Source organism: Amphiura filiformis, chromosome 1 (genome assembly GCF_039555335.1).
Source record: "Amphiura filiformis chromosome 1, Afil_fr2py, whole genome shotgun sequence".
NCBI classification, from domain to species: Eukaryota; Metazoa; Echinodermata; class Ophiuroidea; order Amphilepidida; family Amphiuridae; genus Amphiura; species Amphiura filiformis.
Window position 1 is genome coordinate 41,208,086 of NC_092628.1, and position 13,820 is coordinate 41,221,905.

The following is a 13,820-nucleotide window of genomic DNA, read 5'->3' on the forward strand; positions in this document are numbered from 1 at the left end:
ATAAATTGTACCGGTTACTGAAGTAAAAACAAAAGTGGCTGGGAACCAGAATGTATCATGTTATTACTCAATCATGGTTCCCAGTGTTTTAAGTTAAAGACATGCTTTTTAAATAGCCCTGGCTTATATGAACACCAGCAAGAGTTCTGTGCTCATATGCTTGGGCTGATGTTGATTTGATGTGACACTCAAAATTATGCAACTTTGCAAGGACAGATTTCCCCTTCTGCTTCATTTACTTGGCTTCCGACCCTGACAAAGGAAGGACATATTCGGAATCAAAATGGCTATTTTTGAAAGTACCGGAATTGGTTAGGATAGGCCATCACGACATATATTGTAATGAACATTCGTATATATGGAGATGTTTTGCCGATTTGAGAGTGTACTGTATGTCCATTGACACCATGTTCTCATCGCTTTTTGTGTTTAACTTTGTTTCCTCCGATTCATCACAGATCCAAGACATCAGCTTGGAGGATGAAGATAGCCAGGAAATGCGTTCGGCGAAGGATGCCCTCCTCCTGTGGTGCCAGATGAAGACGGCAGGATACGGCAATGTCAACATCCGTAACTTCACAACGAGCTGGAGGGATGGGCTCGCGTTCAATGCACTCATACACAAGCACAGGCCGGACCTGATCGACTACAACAAATTGACCAAAGCTAACCCTGTACATAATCTCAACAATGCTTTCAACGTAGCCGAACAGACATTGGGACTCACAAAGCTCCTCGATCCAGAAGGTAATATGGGTGCAATTTAGAGCAGTTCACATTGACCTTAAGAAAGTTTCCGATTCATAATCCCACTCCTTTGAATCGCATATTTTGATCATTCAAGTTGAGATTAATTACCATTGCTTTAAATCATACCTTAAGGTTGTTCAAGTTTAAGTTTGAATTGACCATAATGATCTTTTGTCACACATCACATAATATCTTGATCTACCCACATAATTAAAGAAGGAGAACTGGGACTCCCCATGGGGAGAAAATTGTGGGTATTTGGGTCCTTGCCGACGGTGCGCGGAGATGAACGAAAACAATTCTGCGTCTCATCTTTAGCGTCTTGGTATCGCGTGCAGTTCGCATTAAGTGCGTCTCTCAAATGTGCCAATTGACCATGTTGCACTTGCATGACAACGATTGCCTTGAGCGCATTCCGAGGGAAACCGATTACCCCCACTTTTTGCTCCATGCCTTTATCAAGATGGCGGTCGAGTCCCAGTTCGCCTTCTCTAATTCTGTGGATCTACCTTAGATATTGCAACTAAGATCAAAATGTTGCACAAAGATGTTGAACTTTTATGTAATGGCTTTAGTTCGCTTCACCTCAAGTTTAGTAGTGATGTCAGTGCTTATTCGCAAAGGTGCTGAAAAACTGCCCTTGTAGTGCGTGTGTGTATGCTCTGACAGATTAGGTTAGAGCATGCGATTCGATACAGTAACCACTTACGTCACCACCAAACTCAGGTGAAACAAATTATAGTTTAGAAGTTAAACTATCAAGTAACATACCTGATACTATAGCATAACAGGTAGTTGATAATACATCTGATTATGATCACCTGCAACTGGAGATTATCAGATCTTTTGTGATGTCAAGGTTTTCAGATGGCCTACATGTAGGACTGGATATAATCAAAATTTTGTATGATGCCAAGGTTCAATCACATTCACATCTTATTCTTACTAAGTCAAGGATGGATTCATATTGCACTGATGTGCATTTAAAAGAATCTACTATAGTTGAACAATTCAAATGAATTCAAGATCAGTTTCAAGGTGTTGGCATGATAAGTTCTTTGTTAAGTTTCATGGCTGTATTATGCAAAATTAGATATTTTTGACAAGTATAATACATGTACTTGAAGGGCAAAATCTTCATATGAATCAAGAAATCATGCCGGAGGTCATTAAAAAACAATGTGGTGCCCATCCAGGTACCGAAAAACCATCAGACAGTTTGGCATAGTAACCCTTGTAATTGTAAAATTAGTTATAGGTTTTACTGCCGAATCACAGCTGACCGTAGTAATATGTGAAATCAGGGAAGTGGTGACATGTTGCATCAAAATGTGCTCACATGTTATTGTTGATAACAGAGATGCAATTACAAGATAATTAAAAGATAATAACAACAGCTTTTTAAATCTCGATAGACTGCTCTCTTTAAATATGTTATGAAGACAAGACACCAATATCTGTGCATTTCTGTATATTCTTTCTATATAATTTACAAAATCGGCATTATCTCAAAACTTGTTCTGTCTACACAGAGTACCTTTAGATATTACGCATCATATTATTCTGCAAAGCATGTGTGTATACACAGCATCAAGGAAGGCGGCAGGTGTATAAAGCATATGCCTGCTTGAAATCTAAACCTATGCTGCTTTCTATTTTGGTTTGGTTTATCAAAGGTGACCTATTGTAAATGCAAAAGGTAGCTCTGAACGACTAAGGAAGTGAACCTTTTTTTTGTTGCCTTTTAAAGTGCATTTTATACTTGTAATAAAGTCTATTTTTGTTCTTAATTCTGTTTGTGAATATCAAATATCCAATATATCCAGAAGTAGGGAATATTTGCGCCATGGATATGAATGCTTTAATTATAACACAAAGTAGAAATATATCGTAAATGAAATTTCCTCTGCGAAATAGGATTTCTTACATATTTCGGGAAATTAAAATTTGAAAAAAATAATTTTTGTTCTTATAATCTTAATCTGTTTGTGAATATCAAATATCGAACATCCAGAAGTAGGGTATATTTTGTGCCATGGATATGAATGCTTATTATAACACAAAGTAGAAATATATATTGTAAATGAAATTTCCTCTGCCAAATAGGATTTCTTACATATTTTGGGAAATTAAAATTGAGAGAAATAGATTTTGTTATGTACAGGCTGCCAGCAGATTGTATAGAAAATGTTTACTGCACTGCTTGTTTAATATCTCCATTTGTCATAAGTAATCAATGTGAATTTTCTAATTAGTAATTGGCATATTACAAGCTCTGTACGCCATAGACCATAGTAATTAGATAAGTACAATGACATGTGGAATTTATGGTGTATGTGCTGAGTTGCATACAAATATCAAAGATGTCGATTTGTGTTATTGGTTTTTTTTTCTGTAAAAAATTCAAAGGGAAGGGCCCACAACCTTTAAAAATTTTTAAAAAGAAAAAAATTATAAAGGAAATAACCCCCCCAAAAAAATCAACTATACTCTAATCAGCTCTTAATAGGCGGGGACTCATAACATCGTGGATTGATATAGAACGGTGTACACACAGCTGGGTACAGCAGTTACGCGAACTGCGTTTTGCGTGAAGACGCATGCTTTTGTGAATTTACGTGTGCGTAATTTGGAACTTTATTGACTCGCGCAGTAAACAAAATTTCCCGCCTATTAAGAGCTGATTATAGTATACAACAGATTGTCCCCCCCAAAAAAAATGTTGAATAGCGATGAATAATTCCTAGTCCCAAAATGTTTTCTAGGTTTTCTAGGTTGAACCATAATTTCACTAAACAAATTAGTACTTTTTTTTAAGAAAAATATTTTGAAATAGTTTATAAAATTTATTAAAAGTATTTAAGAATTAAAAACAATATATTGATGACTTTGACCATGCTTTTACATAGACAAAATTGTACAAGATATTAAATAAAACATAATTTTCTTGTCTTCAGATGTGTGTGTGGAGCGACCAGATGAGAGGTCCATAATCACCTATGTAGTCACCTATTACCATTACTTCTCCAAGATGAAGCAGGAGACGGTCTCCGGAAAACGTATCAGCAAAGTCATCACCGGAGCCATCGAAAACGACAAACTCATCCACGAATATGATAAGATCACCTCCAAGCTTCTGGAATGGATCGAACAGACCATCGAGATCTTGACAGACCGGCAATTTGCCAGCTCATTGGTCGGCGTGCAACAACAGTTGCTAGCATTCAACACATATCGTACAGTAGAGAAACCGCCAAAGTAAGTGTTGGTTCTCTGTAGGTGTTCGGTTCAAATCCTTGGCCTGTGTATTAAGGGCCTGTAGTTATACCACAGGTACCCAAACCCAGCTTCCACCTGTAACATGAAGCTATAGTAAATTGCTGAAAAACTTTGACGAGAATATACTTTACTATGTACGTCGCATATTCACTCTGTTAAAAGCACTTGTCTCTATTCAAGTGGTTGCTCAATGCCATTTGTTGTTGTGATACAACACATCTAACGTGTCGTTTGTTCCGCCTTGTTAACATTGCAGAAGTACTGCACTCAGTTTACAGCAATATACTATTGTATGATTTCATTGTTAAAGAGCTACACACTTTTGTTTCATTGGAAGTCCTTTGGAAATATAAATTGTGACTGGTCAAAGCCATATATAATAATGCCCGATTTGCAAGTCAGTTTCAGCTTCATATGAGGTAGCTTGCCCCTTCATTCAGGATCCAGATTATACGAATTACAGATTGTGCCTTAACATTTTGAATAAAGCATTTCTTTTATCACAGTCAGCATTTCAGTTTAGCATCCTTAACAAGTATGTAAATTAGTTTGATATTAATAATGTTCTGATGAGAAAATTAAGGAACACAAAAAGATACAGTTGATTAATAATATATTAATAAGTACAGGATACGCCAAACAGTAATCTCTAAAATGATGCTTTATTTTTATATTTATTTATTTAAGCAGTTTTGATTTATAACAGCAGAACAGTGATCTGCTCAAGTTAATTAGAATTCACACTCTGCTCGCCATGTTTAATATTAAACAATCACCAAGACCACATTTATTATTACTGAATGTGCCTCTGTCTATGTCCAACTCTCATGTTATATTATGTCCTTCATTATTATGAGACATTTTCAATAACACCAATGACTCTGTGTAAAATTGAAATCTAAGCACTCTGGCCTTGTCATTTCATCGGATTAACTAATATCATCAAAGATCTGGTAACATGTTATTAAAAAAAGTACCTCAAGCAATATGAAAATGAATGCAAATCAATATCATGAATAATAATGATAATGCTAACAGTCCTGAATATGGCAGCCCTGGAATATGGCAACCCTGGAATATGGCAGTCCAGATTTAATGCTAACACTGATAGTCCTGAATATGGCAGCCCAGATTTAATGCTAACACTGATATACCTGGATATGGCAGCCCAGATTTAATGCTAACACTGATATACCTGGATATGGCAGCCCAGATTTAATGCTAACACTGATATACCTGGATATGGCAGCCCAGATTTAATGCTAACACTGATATACCTGGATATGGCAGCCCAGATTTAATGCTAACACTGATATACCTGGATATGGCAGCCCAGATTTAATGCTAACACTGATATACCTGGATATGGCAGCCCAGATTTAATGCTAACACTGATATACCTGGATATGGCAGCCCAGATTTAATGCTAACACTGATATACCTGGATATGGCAGCCCAGATTTAATGCTAACACTGATAGCCCTGGATATGGCAGCCCAGATTTAATGCCAACACTGATATACCTGGATATGGCAGCCCAGATTTAATGCCAACACTGATATACCTGGATATGGCAGCCCAGATTTAATGCTAACACTGATATACCTGGATATGGCAGCCCAGATTTAATGCTAACACTGATATACCTGGATATGGCAGCCCAGATTTAATGCCAACACTGATAGCCCTGGATATGGCAGCCCAGATTTAATGCCAACACTGATATACCTGGATATGGCAGCCCAGATTTAATGCCAACACTGATATACCTGGATATGGCAGCCCAGATTTAATGCCAACACTGATATACCTGGATATGGCAGCCCAGATTTAATGCTAACACTGATATACCTGGATATGGCAGCCCAGATTTAATGCTAACAATGATAGCCCTGGATATGGCAGCCCAGATTTAATGCCAACACTGATATACCTGGATATGGCAGCCCAGATTTAATGCTAACACTGATATACCTGGATATGGCAGCCCAGATTTAATGCTAACAATGATAGCCCTGGATATGGCAGCCCAGATTTAATTAGCCCATGATTGCCTCCATCATCAATAGACTCACTCGATTAAAACCTGAATATTTTCGATATTTGTTTTTAGCAAGTGTTTTTCATTGATTTTTCCACTGCAGCTAATGTTTTCATGAAATATTGGATTTAATAGGTCATGCATAGGTTAACTAGATCATTACATTGATTAAATTAATTGATTGCTAATTAATTAAAGGTTTATTGTCTCAGGGTTGTGAGATAAATGCATGATGAACCATTTTTTTTTTATTAAATTGCATTTTTGAAAGTATCATTTTTACAAGGAAAAATGATTTTCAGAGTGCAAAGCAATAATAACATTTCAAGACTTATTGAAAATCTTTGCCCCATTTCTTTTATCTAATTGTATGAAACCATATTTCCTATTATCTTAAGATAGTATATAATAATGAGGTATGCCAAAAATGGAAGAAAGAACTATAAAGAAAAGAAATACAAAATGTCTTTACCCGGCAAAGAAAGTAAATGCAGTTATATGCTTTGGTTTCCTTTGTTATTTAGGCCAATGGAAAGGTAATCTGTTTGTAATTTTAGCTTACATTTGTAATTGTAATGTAAATGAAGAATATAGAAATTCTTTATCACATAGTAAATTGTATGAAATTGGGCATTGAACAGGGTCTAAATTGTGTTAAACAGAGTTGTATGAAAGAAAGGTTGTTAGGTGACAAAGAATAACTTACATGTATGTTGTTTTTTAGACAATTAAACATTGTTTTCTTGTTCTTTTTCACAGATTTATAGAGAAAGGTAACCTGGAAGTCTTGTTGTTTACCATACAAAGTAAAATGAGAGCCAACAACCAGAGACCATTCACACCCAAAGAGGGCAAACTACTCTCAGATATAAACAAGGTGAGTTGAACTCTGACCCAATGTATGAGGCAAAATTAAACCTTATTGCCATAGTTCCTTAGACATGTTAATCTATCTCTAGCTAAGCACTCGTTCATTTGTAGGAAGTTTGTAAAAAACAGAATAATATTATTTTAAAACAGATTCATCAGGATCATTCATAAAATCTTGATGAATTCTTTCTTTCTTATAAACTTCCTACAAATGAAGAAGTGCTTAGAAAGGAAATGTGTTAGTTCTCAAATTATATTTTAATCATTTCTGTACTAAATTAGTCATGAAACATTACCAAATAGATCTGTACAAGAATGTACTACTTTTGGTGATATTCAGTGGAACCTACATGCATGGGCTTCATTGAGGGGCAAACAGTTTTCTGAATACTTTTTTTTTTGTGAGACGCATCACATTTCACTGAGAAATATTATATTTCAAGATTACGTTTGGATCCAATGTGTAAATTTCAATTATAATCTTGCCAGCACAGAAGCACTCTGAAGGTAATCCCAGTCCAGTTTGTACTAGTGTATGGTGACGTCACAACATGCCCAAAACGCTGCTTGAATGGGTATCGTTGCTGCTAATTTTGATAGTGGATGGTTTCGTGTTATGCAATATAATGCCAAATTTGTTCTGCAAGTGTGAGGTAAACTGATTTGTGTGGCAGGTATTTAGCAATTTTTAAATTGCTAAATGCAGTTGTGCTACAGCATAGGATATCTATGCCTACCAAGAGAGAGAGAGTGTTAGCTGTAGTTACTGTAGCACTGACTTAAAAGTAAGTTGTAATAGATGTAGACTGTTGGCAGCTCCTTTGAATCTTGCTCTCTCATAAGCAAGTGATATCCTAGGGATTTTTTCATATATTACTAGTTATCTTAGTGGTCATTCCATGCCATGTCTAAATTGAGTTGAGTAACATCATGCTAGTGTTTCAAGTTCCAAAGTGTTAAATAGTAAATGTCGTATCTTGTTTTCTTTCCTCCATGCAGGCTTGGGAGAGGCTAGAACGATCGGAGCACGAACGCGAATTGGCACTCCGCCAAGAATTGATCCGACAGGAGAAACTAGAGCAGCTTGCCGCTCGCTTCGACCGCAAGGCCGCTATGCGCGAGACATGGCTGAGCGAGAACCAGCGCCTCGTTGCCCAGGACAATTTTGGCTACGACCTGCCCTCCGTGGAGGCTGCAGCCAAGAAGCACGAGGCTATTGAGACGGATATCTATGCCTACCAAGAGAGAGTGTTAGCTGTAGTTGCTGTAGCACAAGAACTTGAAGAGGAAAGATACCATGATATAGAAAGAGTCAATGCTAGGTAGGTTGTTGTGAAACAAAAGTCTCAGTTTTATTTCAGTCTCAGTTTTATTACAAAAACCTGTACTTGTTAAGTAGTGTCATTATTTATAAAGACAGACAGGTCATGAAATATATTATGTTTATCACTATAATACAGGATATTAAAGGGAGATTGGCCAAGATTTGTGTACAAATGCATTGCATAGAGTGTCCAACTATCCACTATTATTTTCTTGGAGTTCGAGTATGGATTGGCAACCATTTGATTCTATGTATTAAGTGTGCTATTCCAGTTGAAATCCATACACAGGGAGTGTGTATTTCAAATGGGGTCACCTGAATGGGTGACTCCATTTGAAGTCTACACCCCCTGCGTGTTAGATTAAGGTCATGATTCTCATAAGAGGGTGTGTGGATTTCAACTGGAATAGCCCAATTAAACATGTTTAGGGATGAATTCAAAACTCAACCGCCGCTCGACCGCCGGTTCCGGGCTGTTCCGTTCGTTTGGTTGGAGCCGGTTTCTATTGTTCTAAGCAAAGGAATACAGTTCAACTGCCGGTAACCGCCAGTCAACCGGTGGTCAAGTTTCTTACCTTATATGATGGATAATTTGACATATAAATACCTTTGACCAAATGGCTAAACACCATGTACTTCTGCAACTTGTAAGACTTCTTTCAGACTAACAAAATTATTACCACTACTTGTACTCCACAGGAAAGACAATGTACTGCGTCTGTGGGATTACCTGATAGAACTACTCAAGGGTCGTAGGTCACGACTTGACCTCTCATTGGAAGTACAGATGATCTTCCAGGAAATGGTTCTACTCATGGACTCTATGGAAGAAACAAAGGTATGAGGCAAGGGCAAATGATTCTTGTAATAGAGATAAAAGCTGCAGTTGACCTTTTCAAGACGCCGATATTTTTGCTAGATTACGTCAGTTAATTACCACAGACAGTATTTTACGTGCTTTTTAAATTGATTAGAACTTGCTCAGATCTCTCGGATCACAAAGTCTTCTCTTTGTGGTGTGCAGCTCCGTGTTATACTCAAATACCATCTTTCCCATGTTAATACACCATAACAATAATCACTTGTTGACCTAAGTTTAACACTTTGGACATTCAATGCAGAAATACACGTACATAATTCACTTATATGAATGTTTCACTTATGCAGCCAATGCTTGATCCTGCCATGGCTGGATAAAAGAGGTTGGACTGTATTGTATAGAACTGTAGAGATGAAGGAATGTTGTGAAATGGTGAATGTTGGACATGATGGGAACAAGCATGATGGGACCAGTGAAAATCTGGATAACTGAATTGTGTAATTCTGCATTGAATATCTGAAGTGCTTAATTTGGAACTACAAAAGGTTAATCAAAATGGGGTAGTAACAGACATTGAAAGATGGTATTTGAGTGTTGTATGCAACATAGATCTTTCTTAATGCTTTTGAGCATAACAATAAGATGTCAGAACATTAAAAACATGTGTCTCTTCAAGATCTTGCATCCGGATAACAGTGAGGTCCGTATAAAAGAGGTCTGTCTGTGTAAGGGAGGTTGGACCACCTATGCCAAGACCAGCACCTGATTGGATGTATTAATATGATCTCTTCTATTCCATCTGCAGATGCTTTTGTTATCAGAAGATTTTGGCAAACATCTAATGGGTGTGGAAGATTTACTACAGAAACACGGCTTGCTGGAAGCTGACGTCGTCTCCTATGGAATGAGGGTACAACAAATCAACCAACAAGCTAACAAATTTATGGATGAGAAAGGCCCTGAAGGATCAGGTATGCTTGAAGAAATCATGAAAGAAATAAGATGGGTTTCTTGGAGGCGGAGGGTGGGTGGGTGGGAAAAGGTGGAATGCAACTCTTCCTGTATGAGATTCAGCATTTGATGCAATAGACCCTGATCATAACAGGATATCATTATTATACAGGCATGAGAATTTTCAGGCTTTTGCCTGAATTCAGGCAGTTTTGCTGTCCAAATTAACGCATTTTTATTATTATTTTCAGCCTGTTTTGTACCTTTTAAGACCGGATTCACACACTTTTTCTGGTAGTTTTCAAAAAAGCCATTCTCATGCCTGATTATATAGGAGCTATTTGATGGAGCAATCCGGAAAGCTCAGAAAATTATTCTCTATGCTTCAACTTTTATTATTATTTTTTATTCCGATTTGTGAAATCATCTTTGTGTAGTAGCCAGTGTAGAAGGTGTGTTTTTACAGGGTCATGCAAATGTCATGTCTGTATCATTTTCTCGCCGTCTTGTGTCAGTGCGTCAGTTTCATGGCATAATGATCTGTCTGGTATTCAAATTGCTGTCATGGAGTTTCTTTAGGGCGCGGTTGATGACACCTATTCTTCCGCGCCATGCTAAAAGCATTGCATTTTATAAAAGGAAATATTGAAGTAGAAAAGGGGAATGAACTTTATCATGCCCATTGAACTGTAGGCTGCATTTATTGCATCTAGAAAATGTGTAAGGTGTCAGCTGACAAGCTTAATTCTTCCCATGTTTTGAGAGTAGCGCTTTCGGAGCTAACATACTGATTTGGGTGGACTTCAGATACATCATCCATGGACCGCCTATTCCAGTTTCATGTACTGAATTAGAGAAATGGTGCTGTCTGGGGTGGGGTGGGTGTCGAGGGGAGGGGAAACGATAAGAAAGAAAGAGCAAGGAAGGGAGGTAGATAGGAAGAGATCTAGATTTCTCTCACCAAGAAAAAACTACAATATAAGCAAGCGTGCTGACAGTAGCTAAAATAAATGGAGGATATTTACTTTTTTGATCTTATTATAAAATATTGTTTACTATTTTGACAAGGAGGTGCTTTTGTATTATGGTACATGCATAGTGATAATACTATGCCAACCTCAGAATCTTACATTTGCCTACTTAAAGAATGAACATTAACAATTATGTACCTCATTATCTGAAGGGATATAATATCAGATATATACATCACTGTAGAAAGAAACTCAATGTGCAGGAATATGAATTAAAGATTGGTCATATGCTATGAAAGGACCAGTGGCATCACTGGCATGTCTACACTCTACTTTGTATCTGTTCCATTTTATAATCATTTTATTTTAATCATATAACAGCATTTTCTTAAGTTGAATCAATTAACATACTAATTTATATGTTCTTTACCTACCCATTTACCTGTCCTCTAACAATCAGATACCAACTAAATAGTCAAAAACTAATTAATACTGCCTGTGTCCGTCTCTCTGATGATCGGAAAACGTGCCTCCTTTTGTTTTTACCTGGATCAATATTGATCATGTATTGATCAGTTATTGATAAATAACTAATAACTAATATTGCCTGTACACTGTTTTTCAGACTATCTATTCTGTTACTCCTAATGGTATTTCCAGAGTTGTCTTGCCCAATGTTCTTTTACCAATATATATATTAACCAAATCAGTAATAGCCTACTAAAATGCCTGTATATTCTTCTACTAGTTTTGATCTTTTGTCATATTTGAAAACTGACCTTGTCTGGCATTTTGCTCTGTGTATTATTTCCACATTATTATATAGACAAATATCACACATCGCCTATGCTTGGGGCGGAGGGTAAGGATATAATAAACAATTGTTGCAAACCCGGTTCTAGTATACCTTGTCTGCATTTTGTTGCTGCGCTTTTGATTGTTGAAAAAAAAAAAGGAAACAAACAAAATTTGCATACATTGCTGAATTATCGTTCTTTTGATGTTGACTTTGTGGCAACATTTCAGGCCACTTTTATGTTTGAAATTGTTCCGGCCGCACAGTTGTCACTTGGTGTTCAGCACTGAAACATGTTACATAAGTGCACGCTATAAACGTTCACCAAACTTGTGTCAGTGCAATATTCGTTTTGTGTGCAGCAGAAATTAAAATTATTGTAAAATGACTCCCAATGTTTTAGATGGTGACTTGAGTGGTAAGTTTTGGTCTTGTAACATTGGGAACATTTCTTGTTTGTTGTTTACTGTTTCTATTTGCTGAGTAAATTTTGCCAAAATCTTGTCAAGATGTAAAATTGAGCATGTCATTTTAAGAAACACAAAATGGCTGTTTAATAGTAATCCCATAAAAGCAGGGTTTTATCAACAAAATTGAGCCATAAAAGTTATCATTCTCTATCTTTTTCTTGTTGTTACTGTTAACAACCAAATATTTCTCTGTTTAATCCTGGGATTTTTGTTACCTTTGTACATCATTTGAAATTGAGCATTTGCAAGAAAAGCTGCTACCGAAAATGACCTTTTGTGTTGACATTTTATTCTATAAGTTTTAATCTGTTTTCGGTATATTAGAAAGTCATCATGAAATCTCAAAACAAATTCAACTAACTTGAAATGATAAAACCCTGCTACGTTCAGTGACCTGTCCAAAAGTCTCAGCAATGCATTGCAAAAGAAGCTGCACACAAAACTTGATTCAAAGATATCACCAATGCCAAATCTCTATCCTTTCTAAGTACTTTCTGATTATGTTTGGACTGTTACAAGCATTAATTCAAGAAATTTCAAAACCCATGGAGAAACTGTAGAATTCAAAAGACCTTGAATTGCAGGGAAGGGAAAGGGGTCTGTGATTCAGCAGTAAAGACTCAACTTGAATTAGCTGTAAATGATTGGTAGAAATTGAATCCCCCTTTTTTTTTCCTAATAGGAATTTGAGCACAAAGGTGCATGATTTCAGAATGCAGAGCATTGCATGAGAGGAATTTATGTGCATGAGAAATGGAAAGAAATTTGATATTTACATGGAAATTTATGAAAAGACTTTTTTGTGCATGACTGGTTTTTTTTTCAACCCCCAAATTTGTCATTTTAGCAAGATTTTGTGAAAAGATTTAGGGAAAGACATCAAAGAAACAGAAGTTCAAAAGATTTATTGTCTAAAAGAAACTACATAAAGATGCTTCTCTGGTTCAACTTCATGTTATTTATACAACTATCTAGCTAACAGACTAGAATTCACTAGCAGCAAAAAGTGGTACAATTAAATTGTCTAATGAGGTTTCTATATATGCTAGAACTCGTTTAAATGCCCCCGGTTAGGTTTGAATGTTCAATGCGTCAAGATTTACAAGTCCCAGATAAGAAGAATGAGACAGCAATGAAGATTTTTCTCAGCTAGTTGATTTGCAAACTCCTATAGTATTGCCAATAATGGGAGTGCATGCAGGAGCATTTTGCTTTAAAAATGTGCATATATTCAGTGGGAATTTAGAGGTACTTGAATAAATTTGCATGCAGTGCACGAGGTTTAGTGTTCTCTCTAGAACAGGTATATATGAGGATGTCATATACTTTTCAGGTGACATGGTTTAGTCATCTATTTAGCATGTTGTACAATATCGAACTGTCAGTTGTTTTCTGTCACTGCTGAAAAATTGCTTTTTTTTTTCAAAGAGACTTGATTTTTAATGCATCAATGAAAATTGTTTAAGTTTTGACGACTTAATTTATCAATTGTTCACATGCCAAACAAAGTCCAACCACTACCCTGATTTCACAAGTAGAATCTTATCG

General features: G+C 36.5%; 1 protein-coding gene across 8 annotated transcripts in view; it reads left to right on the forward strand.

The window, feature by feature from the left end:
- The window catches only part of LOC140147081 (spectrin beta chain, non-erythrocytic 1-like), a 107,922-nt gene that overhangs the window by 52,472 nt on the left and 41,630 nt on the right, over window positions 1-13,820 (forward strand). For 5 of the 8 annotated variants that reach the window (XM_072168855.1, XM_072168875.1, XM_072168868.1 and 2 more), the window contains 7 exons: window positions 459-747; window positions 3,708-4,008; window positions 6,830-6,947; window positions 7,940-8,262; window positions 8,964-9,102; window positions 9,890-10,055; window positions 11,833-11,868. In XM_072168855.1, the coding sequence (XP_072024956.1) occupies window positions 459-747; window positions 3,708-4,008; window positions 6,830-6,947; window positions 7,940-8,262; window positions 8,964-9,102; window positions 9,890-10,055; window positions 11,833-11,868 (1,372 nt within the window). The remainder of the gene's footprint in view (window positions 1-458; window positions 748-3,707; window positions 4,009-6,829; window positions 6,948-7,939; window positions 8,263-8,963; window positions 9,103-9,889; window positions 10,056-11,832; window positions 11,869-13,820) is intronic. The other 3 variants (XM_072168860.1, XM_072168887.1, XM_072168902.1) reach the window with 1 other exon arrangement.